The sequence below is a fragment of the Neophocaena asiaeorientalis genome, unplaced genomic scaffold (genome assembly GCF_003031525.2).
Source record: "Neophocaena asiaeorientalis asiaeorientalis breed wild unplaced genomic scaffold, Neophocaena_asiaeorientalis_V1.1 scaffold26, whole genome shotgun sequence".
Classification (NCBI taxonomy): Eukaryota; Metazoa; Chordata; class Mammalia; order Artiodactyla; family Phocoenidae; genus Neophocaena; species Neophocaena asiaeorientalis.
Window position 1 is genome coordinate 7,365,350 of NW_020173108.1, and position 25,824 is coordinate 7,391,173.

A 25,824-nucleotide genomic window follows, 5' to 3' on the forward strand; every position below is an offset into this window, starting at 1 on the left:
TGCATATTTAACATGTTATGTAAATGATAAAACTGCTTACTGAAGAAAAAACTAGGACTCTCCAAAGGTTGCCATACTAATTATGTTTAAAAAAAATAGGGGAAATCAAAAAACCCAACAGAGGATTTCCCTGGTGGTCGAGTGGGTAAGACACTGCACTCCCAATGCAGGGGGCCTGGGTTCGATCCCTGGTCAGGGAACTAGATCCTGCATGCATGCTGCAACTAAGAGCCCACATGCCGCAACTAAGAAATCCACATGCCTCAGTGAAGATCCCGTGTGCCGCAACTATGACCCAGCACAGCCAAGATAAAAAAATAAATACTAAAACAAAACCAAAAAAACCCAACAGTTACCTATGGTTGTATGGTGAAATACTGATCCTTACTTCCTTACTATCTTCTACATCAAGAAAACCAAATCATCCTTAGAACATATGACACAACCCAAGCAAGGCTGATATCACAACTATTGGGAAATGTCTTTCCCCTATGCTTATTACAGCAAAATCTCATTAACAAACTATGTCGCCTTGGGCAAATCACTTAACTTCTCTCTGAGCCTCCGTTTCCTCATTTGTAAAAGAGGACTAAAAAACAGTACCTATACCTAATAGGATATGAGAAAAGATGAAAAATAAAAGCGTATCAAGTGCATAGCAGCTCATGGTAAATGTTAGCTTGGCTGCAGTTAGGCAGCAGCAGTTGTATGATACTGCTTTTCAGCCTTTCTCATTTGCTCCACTTCAAATCTTAACCAAAAAAGTAGTTTTTCCTTTATTAAAAATATACTTTGGTCCAATCATTATATTTTCTTTTAACAATCCCTATGTGACTCACTTCTTGCTCTGGTGTTTCTCCCAGCTTAATGCTTCTGTATTCACTTAAAATTGCCTGTGTTCACCGAAAAATAAGATACCAGAGTTGAAAATGTATCATATTTGAATCTGTTCATCTTTTTACTAAAATAAGAAATTCAGCAAAAAAGGCTAATGCTGAGTCAAAGACTGGTGGCTTTGAATGCTACTTTCAGATCCTAATTCTTCCATTCCAAAAAAACCTTACCACTTAAAAAAAAATATTTTGCCAATGTAGTACTACTGAACATTAACCTGTCTCTCCCATCTAACGTGAACTTAAAATACTAAAAAGGAAAATGAAAAGGGCATTGTGTCAATTCTATTTTCTGTACAACTTTCCTACTGTAAAGTAATTCAAATTATAATGTTCACTTTTAGATAGAAGCAAAAGTCCAAGAAGCAAAAGACTAATCAATATTTCTAATGGTACCTTTAGAAAAAAGTTGTGTTTCTTTTTTTTTTAATTAAGAAAGTACCAACTTGAGGTGAATGTTTTGAAGCTGAAGGACACAGGCAACTAATTATATTTTGCTTTAAGTACAAAAGAGACCCACCTGTGGACCAAATTCCCTATTTATTAGAGTTGGACCCATTAGTGACACTCTTGCTGTGCATATTTCCAAACCCAGTATGTATGCTGTATAGACAGCTTTGCCTCATTCCTTTATCAAACTTAAAGGGAAATAAGTACATCAGGGTTTTTCCTTTCTAAAGGTCAAATTGCTTTCAGGTATGAGCTTATCTAATTCCTGAGAAAGAAGAGTAATAGAATTGGACTAAACTTAGTTTAGGAACATTTCAAAAGATTGAAAAGTACTAGCTTCCTTCTCATCTTTCTCACGTATCTCTCTTCTTATGGTATGTTCCTTTCCCCATCACTCCTTTCAAACTCAATCTAAGCAATTCTATGTTAAGTGATATGATTTCAAATTGTATCTATTCCTACATAATTTTTAACAAAGTACTCTCTCTCTCAAATTACTGAACAGAATTAATGTTTTTTCTTCAAGTGCTGTTTTAGTAGCAAGTTTCAATCTATGCCAGATTTCTGAACCCTGTTGGGTTTTACCCAAATCTTAAGACACACATTTTCATTACTTTAAGGTATCTAAATGTCTTTTTTCAAGAATTAGTTAGAGACAGAAAATATATAATACACACAAAGCAAAGTGTTCTGATCTCTTAACTAAATTCAGTATCAACAACAACAACAAAAACAAAAAAATACTCAAAATAAAAATTTGTAGTCCTAAAGTATGATCTCTACTTTGGAGTATCAAAAAGGCCAAATGTGCTTTCTTAAGGTTTATGCAACTCACTTCTATATCTCAATTTTGTAGGAATAGAGAACCTAAGAGGTTGGATTTTCCTATTATCTTTTATGGCACTAATCTCTGCTGTTTGAGATCAAAAACATTACAAGGATAAAATAGAGTCAGGTTAGAAAAACTCCCCAAATATATTCAAATTCTAAAAGTACATAATGCATTAACAACAGGTAAAAGTCACATGTAATGACAATGACTGAGAAAACCTCAGATAAGGTTAGAGATTTAAAAACTCACCATCCAGATGGAAGGTCCCAAGTTCTAATAGAGCAATCCATTGAAGCACTTATTAACCAACGACCATCAGGACTGAAAGCCTTTAAATAAAAAATAAAAAAAAAAAAAAGAATGCATATATAAATATATGTGTGTGTGTATATGTATGTATTTCTGTATGTATGTTTGTATCTGTATATTTAACAGCTTAAAGAATAAAAGAAATGAAAAGATAACGCATGCTTCATTAAAAAATGTTTGAAGTATAAAATTTACATCTTATTACATAAAATGCCATCTTATATACCACTGATTTGGATACAGCTAAGGACTAAGCTTTTACATGAATTATAAAAAGTTTTAAAAATGAACAGTTTCACCCAATTTTCAATTTCTACCCCATAATCTCCTATATTTATAGACAGTTAACAAACTGACTACTAATTGTTTTTAACATAAAACTGCTGTTTTGAGAACATTCTATTAGAAATATTTTGTGAGCCTAATTTCAATAATAAAGTATCTGTGAAAGCAACAAAAGCTCCATTTCCTTGAAAAGCATCTATATATTAGAATGGCTTTCTAAGAATGATTTTGAAGAATGCAAATTCTCTTAATATAGTGAAGTTACTGAAGAAGTCCTTCAGCTTGTACTTATAGATTCAGTTAAAAGTCTTTTCTCCCTTAATGACCTTTTATTTCCAAAGTATAAATTAAAACCACAATAATCAGATTTTCAAAATAAATTTAAATAATAAACTACTTATGCCACCATGAAGAAGTTATATCTTCTCTGTAGATAAAAATGGAAAAATAATAGCTCTCTTCCTGCAGCACATGAGCTTTAAACCAAGTCAAATGTAAAAGAAGACCCAAAAGGAAAAACTTTAAGGTTTATAATTGTAGTAGGTTGTTTATCCAGGAGTGTAAACACACCATAGGGATTATGACCATCCAGATTAGCAAATAATAGTGGGATAAGCGAACTCCAACTTGGTCATGGGGCTGCGATGATACTGTGGAAACTCAAACATTAAGGTGCAGAGAACTCAATTTACAGAAGGATAGTGCAGATAATAAAGTATGGGAAAATGACTTTGATAGGTGAAGTCATGTTATAAATGCTCATAGGTTTAATGGAACAGGAGTAATTTGTTATTGACTAGGGGAAACTCCAGATGTATAACTCGAAAGTAAAGTTTGAAAAGGAAAGAAATAGGAAGAGCAAGATGGCATTGACAGATGTTTTCAAAAATGCAATTTCATCAAAATTACTCCACTCCCACCCCCATTTCTATAGATGCTGTCACAACAAATTCTGTTGATGGGTAGTTCTGCTAATCTCTTATCTGCAGAATAACACAATTTCCCGACCATTAACCCCCCACCTCTGATTTTTAAGGAAATGGGGGTAAACATTGCAAATTCAGATTTTTGGTGTGAGAACTGATAAGTAAAAGTAGCTGTTGGGAGTGTCACTATGTAGGATTTTCTTTTATTTTTTCTGTTTCAAGTAAATAAAGGTATCTGCAATTGATGCAAAGTCTTCAACTTACACTTTTTAAACTAGAGTACTTATTACCATATTTCTCACTATAACAACATAATAGTAAGCTAAAACACATTTTTATTAATTAAACTCTTTTGAAGTTAAGATATATAAACTGTAGAAATAACACTAAACTAGACTGAACCAAGAATCAGATATTCCAGGTCTCCTATTAATTCATTATGAATGTAGAAAAACAGAAATGAGTTCTCTCAGCTTAGTTTAATATTAAGTCAAAAATGATACACTTATGTTTCAATGATTCACTCTCCAAAGTATATTTTGGCCTTGTTTAAAGAGAAAAAAATGAACTCTGGGATTTATACTTTAATGGCATTAACTTCCTGAGAAATTTTAAACTTCTTTTAATTCTAAATTTTCCTTAAAAATCTCTTTTTTGAAAATTAGTCTCCTAATTATTCATTTTGAACATCTCCTATGATGAGTTTAATGCTATTAAAAGATAAGTTTCAATTATTTGAACTTTTTAAACCTAAACAGAAATAGAAATGAATCAAGTTTTATTTAAACATCTAAAGTTTGTTTTACCATGTCATTTATTTGGCCTTGGTGTCCAGAAAACTCTCTGACAATCTTCCTAGTTTCTATGTCCAAAACAGTAATGGAGAAGTCGTCCAAGGCGAGTCCCAGAATGCCACTAGCAAGATAAATGCAACAGTTTTAATGAACAAACAAACAAACAAAAACCCTTGAACTAAAATCTCACAGTCATTTAAATTTTGTTAATCAAGTATACCTCTGGGGGAAATTAAGCAAAATGCTGTTCTTTTATATGAAAAGTCTGATTTTTCCCACTTGGTAAATTACCTATAGTTGACCACTTTACATGAGGGTTAGGGTGCCACCCCTCTGCAGACAAAAATCTGCATATAACTTTACAGCTGGGGGACTTCCCTGGTGGCACAGTAGTTAAGAATCCGCCTGCCAATGCAGGGGACACGGGTTCGATCCCTGGTCTGGGAATATCCCACATGCCACGGAGCAAATAAGCCCGTGCGCCACAACTACTGAGCCTGCACTCTAGAGCCCGTGAGCCACAACTACTGATGCCCACGCGTCTAGAGCCCATGCTCCGCAACAAAAGAAGCCACTGCAATGAGAAGCCCACGCGCTGAAATGAAGAGTAGCCCTAGCTTGCTGCAACTAGAAAAAGCCTGTGTGCAGCAACAAAGACCCAATGCAGCCAAAAATAAAATTTTTTTAAAAAGATGATATTAACTTTACAGTTGGCCCTCCATGTCCATGGTTCTGCATCTGTGGACTCAACCAACAGTGGATCATGTAGTGCTACAGTGAGTATTTAGTGAAAGTTGTGTATAAGTGCACCTGCACAGTTCAAACCTGTGTTGTTCAAAGGTCTACTGTACTTAAATTAAGAACTAAAAACATCAAGAAGAAAGTCCATTATCATTAAAAGAAAAACTTTACCTGTCTCTATGTAGCAGCATCATATTTGGAGATGAATCAAGGCTCAGAGAATGAATTAAAACTTTGTTTTTAAAGTTCCAGAACTTGAGTACTCCTTCACTACCAGTTGTAATTGTCAACTGGTTTAATCCATCCACTGCAACACCTCTAACAGATCCTTTATGGGCTTTAAAGCATATGTTAAAAGAAAAAAGAAATAAGAATTGCAACTGACTCTCTGAACACTACACAAACAGTGATTCCTTTATTTAAATATCTAAGTTCCCACTATTTAACACTCTTTAAATTAATATGGATTTTAGGGAGCAGAGAGAAGATTATTATACCACTTGAGTAATAACAAAATCCATCAGGTTGATGCCATGAAGATTTCAAAAAATAGCTAAGATTTTCTGCTTAATGCAAGAAGAAAAAAAGAACCTTTAATTTCTATAATATCCACTTTCCCCTAATACAACTATGACTTCATTCTCTTTATTTCAACATGGTGTTTCAAATAGATATAATGGCAGGAACTGCCACATACGGCTGATGATAACCCATATACAACTTTAGCAAAATGACTGGCACTCAAGAATTTAATAAATGCCAGCGACAGTTATTAGCCTTGTATCTATCTATATTACTTTTTTAAAAAATAAGAAAAAGAAAAATAAATTCAGTACCTTGATCCTTGCCAAAACTTCCTCGGTGTATACCCGACTGCATGTTATATACATCTACAGTTCCTGATGAGAGACCAATCACAGCAAAGTTTCCACAAGAAGTTATATCCACTGCCTTAAGGGAAAAAAAATTAACACAAATGACACAGAAAATAGCTAACATTTTTATTGTACTTTATGGTTTCCAAAGTATTTTTTTAAATCTACTAATTATCTCATTTTTAAAAAAAGAATGATAAATGAATTGCTTCGTTAATTTTCTTAAACATAATGTAATTATATTTGGGTGTATTAGAAATATCTGTTTGATTCTATCTCCATTCTCTAAGAAGTATGGACAAATCCATACTTCCAAGACAGCAAAACATAACCAAAGTTAACTCAACTGAAATTCACTCAGGAGAATGGTATATCAACTGGTCTTCAATTTTTAATTTATTCACAACGGTACTAAAGTCAAAGCATTCCACTGCCTAATTTCTCATTACCTTACTTTTGTAATTGCTTTTATAGCAGATATAAAACTGGAACCATATCAGTTGGGATGTCCAATGAAAAAGCCCAAAATATTTTAATTACAACGTATTAGGAAGGAAATACATGAGATACTGCATGGAAAACATTGCTTATAAGCAGTTTCTGTAAAATAAACTCATATTTTAATACTTAAAGTAGCAATATTATATTAAAAAGATGTCTTTTTTTCTGTTAAAAACATGAGACTGGCTGTGTGGTGGGTCATGCTCAGAGAAATCCTTCATTGCCACTGCATCAGTCAGATGTCACCCACCCAAGAGTTAATTCAAAACACTGTTGAATGTATGCCTAAAGAAACAGATGACTTCTAAGACCTAAAAGAAAATATTCAACAGAGGATATTTAACTGTGCAAAGCAGCATAAGACTGATACACCACTGAGTCAAGATATCTTTACACAGCATCCACAGAAGTATGCTCCACTTACATCTATATTTTTTCTAGACAATTATAGCTTATAACTTAAAAAAAGTTTTAGATAGGAAATTATGGACTAACCTTATAAAGCATTCTATCTTCTCAAATAGAACACTAACATAATTTTACCTATTCTGAACAACTCATAAATGTTTATGCTATGTTATATATTTATACTCTCAGGAACTAATAAAGATACTAGACTATAACCTACAAGTAATGGCCCCTGACGGCCCTGCTATACAGTAGTCCCCCTTATCTGCAGGGAATATGTTCCAAGACCCCCAGTGGATGCCTGAAACAGTAGGCAGCACCAAACCCTATATATACTATGTTTCTTCCTGTACTAATGGGCAGGTAGTATATAGAGCATGGACACGTTAGATAAAAAGATGATTCACGACAGAGAGGGACAGTGCTACTCAGATGGCATGCAATTTAAAACTTATAAATTGTGTACTTCTGGAATTTTCTATTTAATATTTTCAGATCAAAGTTGACTACAGATAACTGAAACCATGGAAAATGAAACCATGGATAAGAGGGGACTGCTGTACTTTCTGGAACTTGCATTTATTTTAATAGGATTTATTGTTGTTAATGGGACTGCTTCTGGAAGTCTCCTTTTACTTATTTATTCATTCTAACCTATTGTTGAAGACAGCACAAGCAAAGCAAAAATGAATAAGCTAAGAAGGTTACCTCTGATTGACAGATTGTACTCTAGCACATGGGTTCTCTGATAAGCACTTACTGGTTTACTACTTATGGGCTCCTGGCTTTGATCCAGATAGCTGACTCCAACCCAGCACCAGTTAAGTATCACTGTGTGTGTGTGTGTGTACACACACACACACACACACACACACACACACACACACACACAATGTTCTATGAGTGATCATTATAGGCTATGAGTTAAGAACATAGGTTCTAGAAGGAGTGGTCCTAGGTTCAAATCCCAGCTCTTCCATTTACTAGTTTTACTGATCTCAGGCATATTACTCGTTACAGTAAGCCTCAGCCTCAGTTTTACTGCCTATAAAAAGAGGCTAACAATACTCCATTATCATAGGACTATTGTGAAAATAATATAATACTGATATGTGCTAGGCAGAGAGCCTAGAACAAAGTAAGCACACAAAAAATGTTAGCTGTAATTATTATTACCACTATTACAATAGCTACTCAAAACTTTGCAGGTAAACTTAAGAAGTTTAAGATAGACTCTCTATGGCTTACAGATAAAAGCTTAAGAGTAGATGTTTGTACTATGGAGAACAGAGCATACATACTGACAAAAAAAATTTGTACAAAATAGGATCAAATGTGGTTATACTTTAAATATGCATTTTCAAAAGCAGAGGCATCTAACAAACTAATAGAGCTAATAGATAAGTTCAGCAAGGTTGTTAAGATACAAGATCAATGTGCAAAAATCAATTATATTTCCATACATTAGCAATGAACAATCCGAAATGAAATTAAGGAAAGAATTCTATTTATAACAGTATTGAAAAGAATACAATTCTAGGAAAAATTACCCAAAGAAGTATGAGGCTTGTATACTGACAACTACAAAACACTGCTAACAGAAATTAAAAATCTAATTAAGTGGAAAGACATCCCATGTTTATGGATCAGGAGTAATATCACGATGGTTAACAACTCCTCAAACTGAGGTGTGGAATCAACAAGATCCCTATCAAAATCCTAACTGCCTTCTTTGCAAAAATTGACAAGCTGATGCTAAAATTCATATGGAAATGCAATAGACCAGAATAGCCAAAACAATCTTGAAAAAAGAAGAACTTGGAAGATTCAATCATCCTGATTTCAAAAAACTTACTAGAAAGGTACCATAATCAAGACAGTGTGGTACTGGCATAAAAATAGACATATAGAACAATTAAAGAAAACTGAGAATCCAGAAAAAAACCCTCACATTCATGTCAAACAATTTTTGGCAAGGGTACCCAGGCCATTCAATGGGGAAAGAACAGTGTTTTGGGCAAATGATGCTGACATAATTAGATATCCAAATGTAAAGAATGAACTTGGATGCCTACATGACATCATACACAAAAATTAACTCGAAAAGGATTACAGATCTAAATTTAAGAGCTAACATTATGAAACTCTCAGATGAAATCACAGGAGTAAATTTTTCATGGCCTTGAGTTAGGCAATATTTTTCAAAAAACCACAAGAAAAAAAAAAAAAGGTTGGACTTCAAAATTAAAACCCCTTATGCTGAAATGACACCAACATGAAAAGGAAATGACATCCCACAGAATGGGAGAAAATATTTGCAAATGACATATGTGATAAGGGACCTGTATCCAGAATATATAAAGAGCTATTTCAACTGAAGAGGAAAAAGATAAATAACCCCATTAAACAATGGCAGAGAATTTGAATAGACATTTCTCCAAAGATGTAGAAATGGCCAATAAGTACATGAAAAGATGCTCAACATTGTTAAGTCACTGGGGAAATGCAAATCAGAAACCACAGTGATATACTACTTCATACACACTGGGACAGCAATAATCAAAAGAACGGATAAGCACAAGTGTTGGCTAGGACATACAGAAATTGGAACCCTTATACATTGCTGGTGGGAATGTAAACTTGTGCAGCCACTTTGGAAAACAGGTTGGCAGTTCCTCAAAAACGTTAGTTACATTATGACCTAACAATTCCACTCCCAGATGTAAATATAGAGAAACAAAAACATATGTCCACACAAAAACTTGTGCACTGATGTCCACAGAAGCATTACTTATAATAGTCAAAAACTAGAAACAATACAAATGTCCATCAACTATCAATGGCTAAACAAAATTTCAAAAGTTGAAAATGAAATATTATTCAGCAATAAAAGGAATAAAGTATTGATACATGCTACAACATGGATGAACCTTAAAAACATTAACCTTAAAAATGCTAACTGAAAGAAGCCAGTCACAGAGACCATATATTGTATGATTCTATCTGTGTGAAATGCCCAGAATAGGCAAATCTATAGATAGAAAGCAGGTTGTGGTTGCCTAGGTTGGGGAGATGGCAAAGGGGAAAAGTGAGAGGATGGGGCTTATTGCTAGTGGGTACAGGGTTTCTTTCTGAGGTGATGAGAATGCTCTAAAATTAGACTGATTAGATTTTGGTGATAACTGCACAACTCTATGAATACACTAAAACCCATTAAATTGTACACTTTAAATGAGTGAATTTTACGGTATGTGAATTATATATCAGTAAAACTTATTTTGAAAAAGCAGAGGCAACGATTCTGCAAACCAAATTTGACATCATTTCTTTATACCTTAAAACCTGAACCCAATAGATGACTTACATTATTATCAAAAGAAAACAAAATAAAATTTTAATAGAGGAGTAAGAAGTTATAAGTTAACAGTGGCATTTAAAAAGCATATTTAAAAAAGGCTTAGACAGTACTCAATCAGACAAATGTAAGAAATGAAGGATTTAAATAACTTCTACATCTTTAACTCATTAAAGATTTAGCTGAATCTTACTCCTACATTGAAAGAAAGAAAAGGAAGGAAGAAACCTTAAGATTCACTTTCACTGAATATAGTACTATATACTCAACATAATTCAGGTACGAAAGTATATTGATAAATGCTGAAATCCCCCTCAAAGTGTATCCTGAGTAACCCTATATTAATCAGAAAATTAAAATAACCAATATACAACATCTAATTAAGCAAAACTTAACTTAAACTTAAAATAATTCTCTCCAAGCTGGAAAACTTAACACTATTAGGGAAAAATTTCAAAATGTTAATAAACTATGTTCTTTGTTCTTTCAATGAATATTATCATTAATAAACTTGAGTATAATAAGATAACCACAAGACAGTTTTACAGGAGAAAACGCCCTTAAAAACAAATTCACTTACTGTTGCAGTTATGTCATCTTTCTTCAGCTCTTTTGGCTTGAGAAAGTAAGCACCTATTGTAGATCTTTGATAGTTCCAGGTTGAGCAAGATAGCTTACCTTGATGGCAAGCAATGATACCATCCCAGTCACTTTCACGAGCTTCCTCTAAAACATAATTAAAAGCATAAATCAAATTGCTTTTCATTCTCTCACTCATTCATTCACATATTTTATTTATTAAGCATTTAATATTCTATGTTGTAATTAGGTACTAGGGACAGGATGGTAAACAGGTAATTTCTGAGAGCAATGAGCTTCCAATCTAACAAGAAATTCTGATTAGAAGAAATTACAATAAAGTAAGATGGTGTCTTGTAAGAGCACTCAGGAAGAGTTTACTAAGAGAACTGGGGAGAGTAATAAATGGTCCTTGAAAGAAGTAAAACAAGTAGAAATTAATCGGGGGGCGGGGGTTGCTAGATCAGAGAGAGGTTGAGACACACACACAGGCCCAAGAGTAACTTGTACAAAATTAAGCACAGCAAGTAAGTGTCTTGAGAGGGGTGGGAGGAGGACAAGGCCACTAGGTCACATTACCAAGGGTCTTGAAAGCCATGTGAAGGAGAGGAGGTTGCACCCAAAAGGTGATAAGGAGCCATGAAAGATTTTTAAGCATATAAATGACATGATTCAGATCTTTTAGAAAGACCACTCAGGTTCTAAGATAGAAAATAAACAGGAGGGGGGGTTAAAGTTAAAAAAAAAAATTACCAGTCATCAGGTTGTTATAAATAACCTTGAAATGGAAATGGTGCCTATACAATTATTTCTATGATAGTTTTCGCTCAACAATCTTATCACCTATTTACATTTTTCTTAAAATCACTTCTTCGAATGATGCACTGCTCAAATGACACAGTATACTAAGACCTCAGTATGTTCAGATGTTTATTAAATTAGCCAGAGCTCTATGTTCTCAGTTCTCACCTTTTTACATTAGTGACTTTCTTATACCAGGCATATAATAGAATAAATAGAAGAGCTACAAAATGAAATAGCAAATATTGTTTATTAATAGCTTACAGAGAACAAAGCCTAAATTATTAGATAACAAGTTCAAATTATAGATAACTCATTTTCAGTCTTCACACAAGACTAGCATGCACTTGGGATGCATCCTGGATTCCTATTAATATTTGCTGAAACATTTATTAAAATGGGAGAAATAAAGAAATATATTTTGAGTTACCCTCCGGATGCTTATTAATATTTGTAAAAACATTTATTAAAATGGAGGAAATAAAGAAATACATAGGAGGAAATAAATGACAGAGCAGAACTTGAAACACAGTATGAAGTTTCTTACCAGCTGCAAACTTTGTGATGGGTGGAAGTCTCACTGACATGGTATTCTGAAGTCCTTTACGTTTGACTCTCTTTTTATTTATTAATCCTGTGGTTAGGGGAGAAGGGAATAGAGCTATGAATCCTTCTTAATGAAAAATGTATATATAAAAAAAGCTATTCATTGTCATATAACTATAAACTTCAAGACATTCCCATTTAAGTCAGGTGCAAAATAAAGATGATATTACCACTATTATCAGTAGTATTAACAATGACAGAAATATAAATGAACAGACTGCAGTCACAATATTAGCAAAAATAAATATTAGCAAATTATATTAAAATATATAAAATACCACTGAATAATCTTAAATATGTAGGACCAATAGGAGGAAAACTAAAAAAACTTCACTGAGGAACATTAAAGACAACTTGAATGAGGATATATCATATTCCTAGATGTGACGATTCTTAAAAATATCAAATCTCTCCAATTTGATTCTAAGAAGAATTATTTTGGATATTGATTTTAAAATGATCCTGAAATTCATCTGGAAGTATATACATGCATGAATAGCCAGGAATATTAGCTAGCAAAGAAGAGTAATTATAAATAAAACTGAACATTTTTGTTTAATAAACAAACTCTTTCAAATAACAGAAACCATGGGAAGGGATACAGAATAAAAGAGCCCTTTTTGCAAAAAGATGGGATGCTTCTTGCTTTGATGCTTTCTCTAAGCTTCCTTCCATCTTTAAAATGTTATAGTCTGCAGATGGCTCAAGTTAGATCATTAATGTCTTTTCGGTGGCAGCAGTATGTTTTTACCACTTAAGATGTTTTTTACCACCTAAGATATCTAACTCTCCAATAACCTTACAGTAGCACCTCAATCACTTCTACAGCAACATCAATCTTAAGTATCTTACTACTACTCTTTCATACAAAGGATTTTTATTTCATCTGAAGAAAGAGGAAATTATCAATGAAACCTCCTCTGATTATCTTACAGAATCTTGAAATGATTTTTTGTGTGTGACCACCAGTTTTTTTTCCATCTTGCAAATGACGTACCATGTCCCAAGCTCTTGTTAAATTTTTCATGTATTGTGGAAAACGACTGAAGAGTTCCATCCTGACCTGTTGATATACAGAGAAAATGCCTAATCAAGCTTCATCGAAACAATGGACCATTTAAATCACAGCTCTTATAATATTAGATTCTACAAAAAGCTTGAAGTTAGTTTGCAGCATTTTAAAAGGCGAGCTGATTGCAACTACCTAATTTCTCATATTCAACTGCACACAGAATGCCATTTAGTAAGAACAAAGGATAAAGTGAGGTGCTAATAACTGCCAGTAGATTATCTGTATAGGCAAGGGCCACATTTCTGGAATTTGCCCTTTCTGTCTCTGAGGATTAGTAAATAGAATGACACTCCAAATAAAAGTAATAGCAGCTACAGTGTTCCCTGAAGTATTCAAAAACAATCACCTCATTTTACCCAGATTTCCAAGTCACTCAAAGGGGCATTTGAATCTAAAACTGTGTAAATACCAAATAAATATTAAATACCTAATAAATATTAAACACTCTGCTCTCATTACTTGCTGAAATAAATTAATGCACAAAGCAGAAACTCACTTGCGCTAAGAATTTGTTGTCCGTTTTGTCCATAATATCTTATTTTGGTAAGAGGAGCACTATGTCCCATTCTGAATCTCAAAAGCCGGCCTTCACCTGTGGGACCATCAAATATCCATATCTGCCAAGAAATAAAAAAGTAAGGTTCTTCCACAATGTTTTAAGTGATCTGCAAGCAGTCAAATCATCTCCTATACAAATGTGGCACTGGGTATTACGTGCAGACCACTGACCCTGGAGTGGGGGCTGGGGAAAAGCTAAGCTGTAACTCTCTCACTTTACTAAAATCATGTAACCTGCTATGCGTTCTATTTCATCTGTATCAATATCTTAACCCATATTCCCTTCATCTGCTAGGTTCCAGGCTGATACAGTACAGCAGGCTTATAATAACCAAAGGGTAGGACACATGAGCCAAGAAAGATAAGAATCATAGTACCCTGAGAGCATTGTCAGCACCATTTGTGACAAGAAGTGGTTCTCTATGGAGAAATGTCAGTCCGGCAATTGCTGTAGAATGTGCATTTCTCATTTGATTGATTAACTTTTTGTCTTCTAGATCCCAGAGTCCAATATGGCCACATGGGCTTCCAGCTGCCATTACTGGATGACCATCTGTTGTTAAAATAGAATACATAAAGAAAAATATGCAACATAAAACAATTAAACTTAAGAATTTCTCTCTCCATCCTTTTAATCCATAAATATAAAGTTTAAAAAAAGACTATACACCAATTATCTATCAATATTCCTTTGGCTCTTTATATTCCAGTATTTCATTCATTTCTATTAGATTAAATTATAAGAAAATATTAAGAAAATCTCTATGAGCTTCAAACTAATGCATTTCAAGTGTTCTTAATTTTCATCAATAAATAAATTAAGGACTTCCCTGGTGGCACAGTGGTTAAGAATCCACCTGCCAACGCAGGGGACACGGGTTTAAGCCCTGGTCCGGGAAGATCCCACATGCCGCAGAGCAACTAAGCTCATGCGCCACAACTACTCAGCCCATGAGCCTAGAGCCTGTGCTCTGCAATAAGAGAAGCCACCGCAATGAGAAGCCCTCGCACCTCCGCGAAGAGTAGCCCCCATTCGCCGCAACCAGAGAAAGCCCCTGCACAGCAACGAAGACCCACCGCAGCCAAAAATAAATTAAAAAAAAAAAAAAAAAGTTAAGTTACCTGTGCGAAATGAAATCGAAGTAATAGGTCCCCAGTCTTGACGGAACTTCATTAATGTTTCATCAAACTTAATGTTGTGAATGATAATCTGACCCGACATAAGACCAACAGCAACAACGTCCACAGCTGGCGCCTGAAAATTAAATTACTCAACTTTTTATTTTCTTAATCAAATTAAATTAATAGCTTTAATAATACTGATGATTACATCATTACTTATGTGTTATCAAATTATTAATAGATTTAATAATACTGATGAGTACATCATTACTTATGTGTTATCAAAAGAAATAATGGAATATCTAATCTAATAGTCTATGATTATAATCTTCATTTTTTTTTTTTTTTTTTTTTTTTTCAGCCATGGCTCACGGGCCTTGCCGCTCAGCGGCATGTGGGATCTTCCCGGACCGGGGCACGAACCCGTGTCCCCTGCATCAACAGGTGGACTTTCAACCACTGCGCCACCAGGGAAGCCCTATAATCTTCATTTAGTAAATGGCCTTACATACAGACTCCATAAATTTCTTTATTTTAGCACACAAGATCAACGTCTAATACCATTACAAAATGGAATCAGGCTAAACATGTTATTAATTTGCCATCAAGTAACTACTACGCATGAGACCCTGTGTAGAAGCTGGGTATACTAAAACAAGTATGATGTCTTGCCCTCAAAGGACCTAATCATCTGATACCTTTGGGGTCTTCTAGGTAGGTAAAAGCAGAGTAAGGCTGACGGTAGTGTGAGAGAATAAAGGAATGTATATAAACTGGGCAGGTATAAGCAACTGGTATTTAGAAAGACAAGGGTACATGGCTGTATATGTGTCCAAAATAGATATAAGATTCTCTGCAGTCATTCATTCATACATGTCCTATAGACTCATAAAAACAAAAAGCAGTTATTTCTGGAAAAGTCAAGCATTTAATGAATTATTAAGATTTGGGCCCCAATTATCTCAAGCTACAAATCTCAACATCCTGACAAATTTCTCCAAATGACCTAAAATCTCCCTTGCTTCACTAAAAAACTCATCTCCGCTCTTTACAAGGCACTGGACTACATGCTTACAAAATGATTGGTAAACATGGTTCCATAGCAACCACAGATTTAGAGCCTAATTCCAGGCAAAAAGGTTTCCACCAACGTTTATAGACAAAGGCGCTGTTTTCAATTACATTTCCAAAACACTATTTTTTATGGTAATATTTGTAAAGATACACTAGTCTATATATTATTTTGTCTTTAGGTCCAAAAATATGGTTGCCCCTGAAAATGAAAGATGCTACTACTATGAGCTTTATTTCTTCTTTGACGTAACAGAAAAATACTAACCTGCTGAAGCGCTGTCACTCCAACTTTCCATCCCGCAAATGTATACAGAAGTTTACTACAACAAGAAAAATAGTTGAAAGCTATTTTTTTGGGGGGGGGGGGAGAAAAACAAAATCAACTACATATTAAAAAATGAAATAATAACAGGTGATATTTATTAAGTTCTTACTCTGCCCCACACTATTCTAAGTATATATATTAAAACAATTCCATGAGGTGGATACCACCATTTTCCAGATAAAGAAACTAAGAAACTTAATTATGTGAAAAAAATCAAGCTAAGATCACATGGCTAAAATTGACAGAGCCCAGAGGACCAACTCCAGATCCTAAGCTGCTAAGAACTACTCTACTATGCAACATCTTTAAGAAATTAAATAGAAAGAAAAAAAATACGAGTAACCATGTTATATGACAGATACAATTTAAAATAAAATCTTAGAATATTGGCAGATCTCGTTTTTCACTGCAACGTGTTCCTAGAAACATATCACAAAAGGGAATATATTATAATTACAATACTCCTTGTATGTTACATGACTGTTATACGACAATACTGACGCTGCTCTAAATTTCAGAATCAAGCCATAAATGATAAAGAATCCATAGAGCAGAGATATACGAAATTGTTATAATGACAAAGTACTTAAGCATATGTTAACTTTTTTAAGGGGCACAGATTAGATCACTCAATGATTATCCAAGGGATACTTAATGTACAATAAAGAGTGTAAACATCACATAAACAACCTATAGAGATAACCTTAGGGCACAGAATATTTCAGTCATTATCCCTCAGCCTAGTGCAGAGTAGGTAGTCGATGATATTTATTAAATTGAACAGAAACACTGAATTAGAACTAGGATAAACATTAAACCTCTGAAAATCTTATTTCCCTTTTCGAATTTATAAGGGCTTTGGAAAGAACAATTTGGATGGTCAAATATTTTTGTTTGCCCTTTTAATGCTATACAAAGAAAAGTGAGCTGACACTTTTTTCTCTGGATAAACGTTCAAATAACAGGCAGAGGTATCTAAAATCATTTATCTAGACCCCAAGCTATACCAATAATATTAAGTAGATATCCATCAGGTCTGTGCTTGATGATCAATATACTTTTACCCTGAAAACCATTCCTAAATGCTAGCACTAAATTAACACTGATTTGCTTTGCCATCTTACCTTTCTTAGTTTACTGAGAACTAAAAGCTTCCCAGTGACAATCTCATAATTATCTTCTGATCCTGTGTACTAGAGCCTTCTTTACAGCTTTATGAATTCTTTACAGTGACTAAGGCCATGAGTATATACTTTTCAACGAGGATTTATGAAGCTGCCTACCATGTTCCAAGACCATATCCGAGCTTTCACATATGTGATGCCGTGAGTATAACCCCCAAAACAGGTATATTTACTGAAAGCTCTCCAAATAAACATATAAAGGCAAGGAGAATTGAGAGACTTAAGTACGCATCAGGGAGTAGTGATGAGGATTAGGTAAGAATCACTTATGTTCTAAATATTGTGCTTACTTGGATTTTACATTCCACAACTGGAGGCTTCCTTGTTCACTGCCAAGAAGTATTTTATTCAAGTAGGTACTCGGATGCAAAATTGCAGAAATTTTAAATACTGATTTATCAAAAGACAACTGCAGGTATTCTTCTATGAAAGTAAAAGTTATAAACAATATGTAACTTTTTAATAAAATAGTTTAAAATATTTTTCATATACCCATATATTTAGCACTTAAAATCTACCATATCAAAGATTTATGTACTAATATAAATCAAAGACATATGCTAACATAAACATTCCCTGAGAAATTAAACAAATGTGATGAGGGTCAACTTGCAAATTTAACTTTGACTTGTCAAGAATTTTCTAAAAGTTCTAATATCAATACTGTTTAAAATTTCACTGACAAATTGGTTTACAGGAATGAAAACAAGGGTTCAAAAAAAAAATGATGCTAGGGATCAGACTTAGTATTTTTATAATTTGATCAAGAGGCAGCAGATGTTCCAAGTGAAGCGCATGCACTGAGCTGAGCTATTCTAGGGAGTGAAGGACCAAATATCTAGAGCTTGACTGGCTCCTCAAACATGTAAAAGTCAGAGGTAAACTTCAGTGAAAGGAGCAGTGCTTCTCACATTTTCACAGGAGAACCTCTATCAGAGGAGAAGACCTTATAGCCCCGTGGAGTAGAAAATGGCATAGCCAGCTGTCTCTCGCTGCAAGATCAAAACATTTTTTGAAATGCCACGTATGTTTAAAATTCCTATGTGTGAATTTTCTTTTCTACTTCACAGTTCATCCACAATGAAAACAATTTTTCACTGAATTTCCTAATAAATTTGAATATCAGAGAAGGTACATTTCTTTTAATCTTTAGTTTCACATACTATCTGGTTGCTACACACTCCCAGGGGTATGTGTACCTCAGTTGAAGGAGAATAGATTAACAGGTGAGAATTACACAAATTTTACTTAACTACTATTTTAAAAGATTCTTGCCTCTGTTCCTAACTAACAGTTTTACTTAAGATCACTACAAACAGCTCCCTGAAGACACTGTGCTGCAGCAACAGCAACAAAAAGCTGGACATAAGGATCAACAGAAAGCCTACTGAACTCTATGAATCAGGTTCTCTAATTTTATAAAAGGCCTTTTAACATCCATCTGCACAGGTACTCCTTTTGGAATTCTGTTCCCTCCATCTGAGCAAAGACAAAACAAACAGTGACTAATCTGAACAAGAACATGGAATGACTCCCAGGAGGGCAATCTTTCTAGGATTTCTACTAAAAATAAACACATTACATCAAAAAATGAGTTAATCAAGAGATAACAAAAGCTAAAAATGTAACAGATTAAAAAACTTAAAAGCTTTAATTCATGAGAGACCCCACAGTCTTTTACATGAAGAAAGCTGGGGATATTCTGGTGATAAGTTCCTAACCTTTGAAGATAACATGGTCCTATAAACAGAGCTCAGTGACACTATTTAAGAATATCACAGTTAAAGGACACTGACTCATATTCTTAGAAAAAGGATGTATATTTTCCTTCAGATTACTGGATCTTCAAGTTTACTATTATAATTTCACTTACTGCAAGTTGAAAATACAAACCAAGTATTACTCAGATGTGAACATACACCAAAATTCACCCCACAGAGAAAATAATATAACATGTCATTAAACTTGGAGAACTGCTATACTAATACTGAACTAGTCTTAGTTCAGAAAAACACATTAAGCAGGTTATAAACAGTTAGCTCAACTAGCTGACTAAAATTATTGATACTTTCCCATTTTTTACTTAGAACCTTTTTCCTTACACGTGTTAAAGATTCTTAATTTTTTTTTTACTGCTTTACTCCTCTGATATAGAAGTTATGCTTGCCTAGATACTTAATTTTAGCTACACACATACTACCCCAAGATAAAGCAATAAATTGGTTCTTACCTTCTGAATATATGTGCCAAATAATAAGAATACCATCAGTATCAACAGAAATAACGTGATCCCCAAAGGGTTGCAAAAGATGGATTTCTGCCTTATGACCCTTAAAGGTATGTACTACCTACAATGTCAAAGTTCAAAGGAATTTCATATTATTATTCATTCATCATGTATTATTATTCATATTATCCAAAAAACAGGCTAATCCTGAAGATGCTCATGTTAAGAAATGTGGTCCAACTTTTGATTACCCAAGGTTAGATTAACAAATAGCAAGGAATCAGGCATTTTTACCTGCTCCCCCAGCCAGTCCAATAAGGAAACATGAACTAGGAACACAGAAATGAGATCTCTGAGGCTCAGCTTCTCAACCGAGCTTAGGAAGCATGCACACAGCTGGGTCCCTCACCCCATCCAATCAGCGCAATTCCATGTTGATGGTATGTTCTAGAAGGCTGACCTCTACAGCCATCACCAGCTGGCTTCCACATGAGACAAGGGAGAGAGATATAGGATACTCCTTCCATATAGCTTTCTGTCTTGACACAGACACCCTTACCCTTACAGCAGCAGCTGCATCCTCAATAACTACAGTCCCCTCCCCCATGGTTTCAGTTCCCACCAGGCTCCAGAAACACTATTTCTTCTCCTTGTCCCTTTGGCCCTAGGGATGGTAACCGCTTCCTACAGTTGATAGTCTCTGATACCTTTCTACCCCTACTTTCTATGTTTATCTCCCAGGGAAAACTACAAATTGCAATATTTTGCAAAAAAAAAGACACTTTTCCTGACTCTCTAAAAGTCAAAACAACTCCCATTAAAGAACTGTACAGGTAAGTTGCCTTCCTCTGCCGTGATGATGGAAAATGTTGGGAACAAACATCATCAGTCCAAGTTAAACTTTGAAAAGCATAGTGATTCTATCACTTGGCTATCTAGGCATCCCCATGGCCACTTTCCCTTTTCATTCTGGACCACTAGAGCCAGGTTGCCTCTCAAGTCAGTTGTTCCAGGACAAACTTAGAAATGAATGAGTAAATTAACAAGAAAAGATCCTTCCTTAGTAGAGAAAACAGAGAATCTAGCTTTCTCTATATAGGAAACAAGCACTTGGTTCTTAGAAAATCAGTCATGGGCTGTGTTGTTCATAATGAAAAAGTCAATCCACATAAAGCAGTAGTGCAAATAGGAATCTCTTAGGAAAACATTTTCAAACTACTCTTAACTAAATCCTACCCCAACCAAATAAACAAAGTAGAAAACTCCAGAGACAGGATGTGGCTGGTCACAAAAATGTTTTACGAGCTATGCAAATAATTCTAACATTGATCCTTGGCAAAGAAAACTGAACTAAAGCACCAGTTTTAACTAATTTTGAGAATTTGATGAAATCAACTTTCTCTTCCTCCAGAAAAGTGAATATACATTAAAAAAAAAAAATGTCCAGAGTGTCCCAGATGAAGAATAACAACATTAAAGTTCCCTCAACTACCATGACAATCAACTACTGACTGCAAAAGACAAACAAATTAAAATAGTTCAGTGATACAAACCTCTTTATTACGGGCAAAGGCAGAGAAAACATTCCCATAAGCAGCAAAGACTAGCCTCCCATCAGCTGCCATACAACAGATATCCTGTGGAAGGGAGTTACCTAGGAAAAAGGAAATATAAGAAGTAAGGATTTTTAAGATCTTGGAACAAATAGAAACCTCAAGTATATGTATAACATTTTTCCTGACTATAATTTTAAAATATGTATGTATGAGAATCAGAGTATAAAATTTAGACTTCAATGTTATTTTAAACATCTAATAGTAACTATCACACTAAAAATATGACATCACCTTGACCTTCCCTAGAGAATTAATGTCTGGTATTTGCAGACATAAAAATGTAATCCTAAAGAAATGAGAAGAAGCTTTTGAGGTTATTTGGAAAAAAAAAAATCCTCACTAAATACACAAAACTCTGGCAGATGGTCACCTAGCCTTCATGTGAATGCCTTCAGGAACATCAAGTTCCTAATAACTGCAGGAAAATTTTAAAAGTAAATCAAAACCTAGAACTCTAACTCTACCCTTTAGAGTAACCTAAAAAAACCTCCATATGATATTCTACATGCTGACCTTTCAAGTGAATAATACGGTTTCCACTCAGTCTTCTCCAAGATAAATATGCCTATCACCTCTAGCCATTTCTTATGATAGGATTTCTTGATTCCTCTCTCACTACCATGGTCACACTGGCTTTTTCTTTTTATTTCCTATTTTGGGGGCGGGAGGCTTAAAATATAGAGAATCGCTTTAAGTATCTTTCATGCTGGTATTCTGCTTTGGGATTTCATTTCCAAAATACTATTTTTATTGGTTTACCATTCACTTTAGTATTTGACTTAGGTTTTAGTGCCCTTCTACTGCCTTCTATAATTTTAAAAATGTAAGTTTATCAGACATGTACACTGGATTCTTTATAGCTCTGTTTCTCTTACAAAGATCATATTTGATGGTGAAACTAGAATCTCTCAGCCCTGGCAAGCTCTTTATTCTATTAAAGAGTTTTCAAAAAAAAAAAAATTCCTTCCATTGGAAAAAAAAAAATCAAAATGCGGAAAAACTCTTTCTTACAATAGAATGATAGAATCAGAAAATCACTGATAATCATCCTACTAATAACTGATTCAGGCAAGAATCATCACTAAATGATAAACCTAGCAGTAGTTGAAACTTTGTAGAGTAAGAGGACACTTACATGGTCTCAATGTATCTTACCACTTATTACATTTATTAGTTAACAAAGGGTAAAACTTTAAAATGGAGCCGCCTGATAAATGTCACCTTAACCAAATGATCAAAGTTTTCACTGCCAGGAATAAGACTAACCAATAGCATGTGCCTCCTGATATGGTTCATTGAGAATTCAGCATCATTTCTGTTATTATTGCCATACTGCATAACCTGAATCTAATCATCAGGAAGCATTAGAAAAAGTCAAATTGAAGAATATTCTAAAAAAGAACTAGCCTAAAAAAGAAAAAAACAAAAAAGAACTAGCCTATACTCTTCAAAAAATAAATGTTGTAAAACACAAAGAAAGTCTGATGAATTAGTCTAGATTAAAGAAGACCAAAGAGACATGACAACTGAAGGCAACACACGATCCTGTCTTGGACTTTTTGTTGTTGTTGCTATGTAAGTTTACTATAAATACACGCTGGAGTCCTTGTTCTGCAAGTCTTAAATTATGTCAAAATTATAAAAAATTTTAAGATACTAAACATGCACAAATTCAGGATAAAGTCTATACTTACTTACTGCAACCAGACTAAGTTTCTGAACCTGTCTTAAAAAAAAAAAGAAATGATTAAATTTTTACTAACAAAAACAACTATAATAATCTAACATTTGAAGATTAAGATCTAACTTCATACATAAATTTGCTATTCTGTCCTTCCTTAAAGAGACACTTAACTGACCCTAATTTTCATTATTAGGAAAGCTTATATTTTCTACTATTTCATCAGATGGAAGGGTAGGTGTCACACATAGTTTTCTATATGGGTCATGTAGTAAATATTTTAATGCTTTGCATGCTGTGTGGTTTTTGTTGCAATTACTCAACTGATAATGTACCACGAAAGCAGCCATATATGACACAAAAACAAACGTGCATGGCTGTATTCCAATACATTTGACTTATGGATATAGACTGTAATTTTCAAAATTTTCATATGCCATGAAATATCATTCTTCTTTGGATTATTTCCCAATCATTTAAAAACGTCAAAACCATTCATCTCAGCAGCACAGAGCTCAGAGGGGTATAAGGAGAAATTCATACCCTAGAGATGTGTAAGACTGAAAGAGCCCTTGAAGATGAATTAAATAATCTGTTTCTTAATCAAGAGTAGATGGATGTCTCCATCCCACGTCAAAATTTGATTATACTGCATCCTACTACTATGCAAATTTTACTTGGAGATTATGCTATATTAGAATAAACACAAACATACACAGATAAATAAATAAATAAAAACGTCATGGGTCATACAAAAACTGTTGGCAGAACTGGCTTGCAGGCTGCAGTTTGTGAACCCCAATTTATGGTTACTGATCCAGCTATGTGACTTTGAGAAAGTTACTCAGGGGAAGTTTAGGGAAATTAGCTTTCTATCAAATGTGGACTGTCCCCTACAACATAATTAATCGCACCCCCTCCAGTTATCCCAATGTTTTTTAGCCTGTATTTCTAACCCAGCTCTTGTCGCGAATTGCACAAAATTGCTTGCAAGTCTTTCTAATGAAGAAGGTGGTGGCGCCAGAGAGTTTTTAAAATCACATTTACATCTTCAAGAGAACAACAAATATTTACAGAGCAAATACATTGCTATTGAACTGAAATGTTCTCTAGTACCACCCCCTAGACAGACTGCCTCCGAAACTCTTCCCAAGCAGACTTCAAACGCTAAATCAACACGTGGATGTAATGCGGTGGCGAAAGCCCTTGGTAGGTGACGGAGGAGAGCGGGATTGCCACAGAGTTGGGGGCCGGGGAGGGTGATTCCCGGGAAGCGGGCGAAAGAAGTCACTCACGTCATAGGTGTGGAAGCTTTTGCCCACGCACGTCGTCACATAGAATCGGCGCTTCAGCGCACTGAACCGCACCACGTGTGGAATGTCGTTGCTGAAAAGCCCCAAAGCCCGGAACCCCGCGAAAAGGGCGCTGGCAGTGCGGTCTCCTGCGCTTCGCTCCATTGCTGCCGCGGTGGGGTTCCCTCTGGGCTCCAGTCCCGGTGGAAACCGCGCACCCAGGTTCTCTGCACGTCTCGTGGCACAATCCTTTGCCGGGTTCCCAAGCGCTTCCGGTCCCCGCTGCCAATCGCGTGAGCGGAGACTGTCCTCAGTGCATTTGAAAAAGAGCTCCCTGCGGAGCTCGAAGGGGAGGCGCGACTTCAGTTCCGCCGTCCACAGTCTTCAGCAGTTTAACGGTGCTCCCAGCTCTCCCGGACCCGGAAGACACTCGAGTCACTTTTCAGCGGGACCTTAGGGGAGGGGAAAGACTGGGGAAGCAAGCACAAGGGCCAGGAGGGTGAATGGGAAACCGAAGTCTTAACTCAGAGGGAGTCAGGTTAAACGTGTGATTTTGAAAACGTGTGAAACGATGAGACTGCCAAGAAAATTTGAACACTGAGTGGATATTTGATGATATTAAGACATTATTGTTTAAATATGTGATAGTAGTATTATAATTATGTTTTTAAAGGTCCTTATCTTTTGGAGATATGTATTTATGGATGAAATTATGTATCTGGAGATTTGTTTTCAAAATAATTGGGAATGAGGTGTATGGTTTAGATGACATAAGATTGGTAATTATTTAATCTTGGGAATGAGTATGTGAGAGTTCATAATACTGTCCTTCTGCTTCCTTTTAAAATCAAAATTTCCCATAATAAAAATGTTTTTGTTTGCTTTTTACTGAGTTTGTTTAAAGTAAAATATAAATTGGAATATTAATGGATTATTAATTTTTACCTGTGAGTCATGGAAATATGTACAAATGTTTTTAATTACTAGATAAACATTAAGAGTTCTCTAAATTTTGTATAATGCACATATTATTTTTATAATCACAAAGACTTCTGTCTATATTGACAGTTTGGGGAGAAAATTGAAAATGTTTGCTGTTCAGGACTTTACAGTTCACAAAGCCTTTGATGACACCCATTATCTTAATATAATCCTCAAATTAAGACTGTGAGGTGTTTAGGGCAAAAATTATATTGTTGTTTTACAAATGAGGAAATTGATTCATTGGGATTAAATGATTTGTTCAGTTCTAAGATTATTTAGTGCCAAAATCCAGAGTAGCACACGGTTTAGAAAAGGATAAGTAGAGATCACTGAG

At 34.8% G+C, this 25,824-nt stretch overlaps 1 protein-coding gene across 1 annotated transcript in view; it reads right to left on the bottom strand.

The window, feature by feature from the left end:
* Positions 1-24,753, bottom strand: part of WDR36 (WD repeat domain 36) — a 37,801-nt gene extending 13,048 nt beyond the window's left edge. Inside the window, exons 1-16 of the mRNA XM_024743325.1 lie at positions 24,510-24,753; positions 23,228-23,255; positions 21,471-21,571; positions 19,921-20,038; positions 17,981-18,113; positions 16,447-16,501; positions 15,108-15,240; positions 14,363-14,538; positions 13,924-14,044; positions 13,353-13,418; positions 12,297-12,383; positions 10,950-11,095; positions 6,067-6,181; positions 5,402-5,567; positions 4,502-4,610; positions 2,425-2,504 (exon numbers count right to left, since the gene is read on the bottom strand). Coding sequence (XP_024599093.1) covers positions 2,425-2,504; positions 4,502-4,610; positions 5,402-5,567; positions 6,067-6,181; positions 10,950-11,095; positions 12,297-12,383; positions 13,353-13,418; positions 13,924-14,044; positions 14,363-14,538; positions 15,108-15,240; positions 16,447-16,501; positions 17,981-18,113; positions 19,921-20,038; positions 21,471-21,571; positions 23,228-23,255; positions 24,510-24,671 — 1,796 coding nt within the window. The 5' untranslated portion in view covers positions 24,672-24,753. The remainder of the gene's footprint in view (positions 1-2,424; positions 2,505-4,501; positions 4,611-5,401; positions 5,568-6,066; positions 6,182-10,949; positions 11,096-12,296; positions 12,384-13,352; positions 13,419-13,923; positions 14,045-14,362; positions 14,539-15,107; positions 15,241-16,446; positions 16,502-17,980; positions 18,114-19,920; positions 20,039-21,470; positions 21,572-23,227; positions 23,256-24,509) is intronic.
* Positions 24,754-25,824: the final 1,071 nt, after the last annotated feature.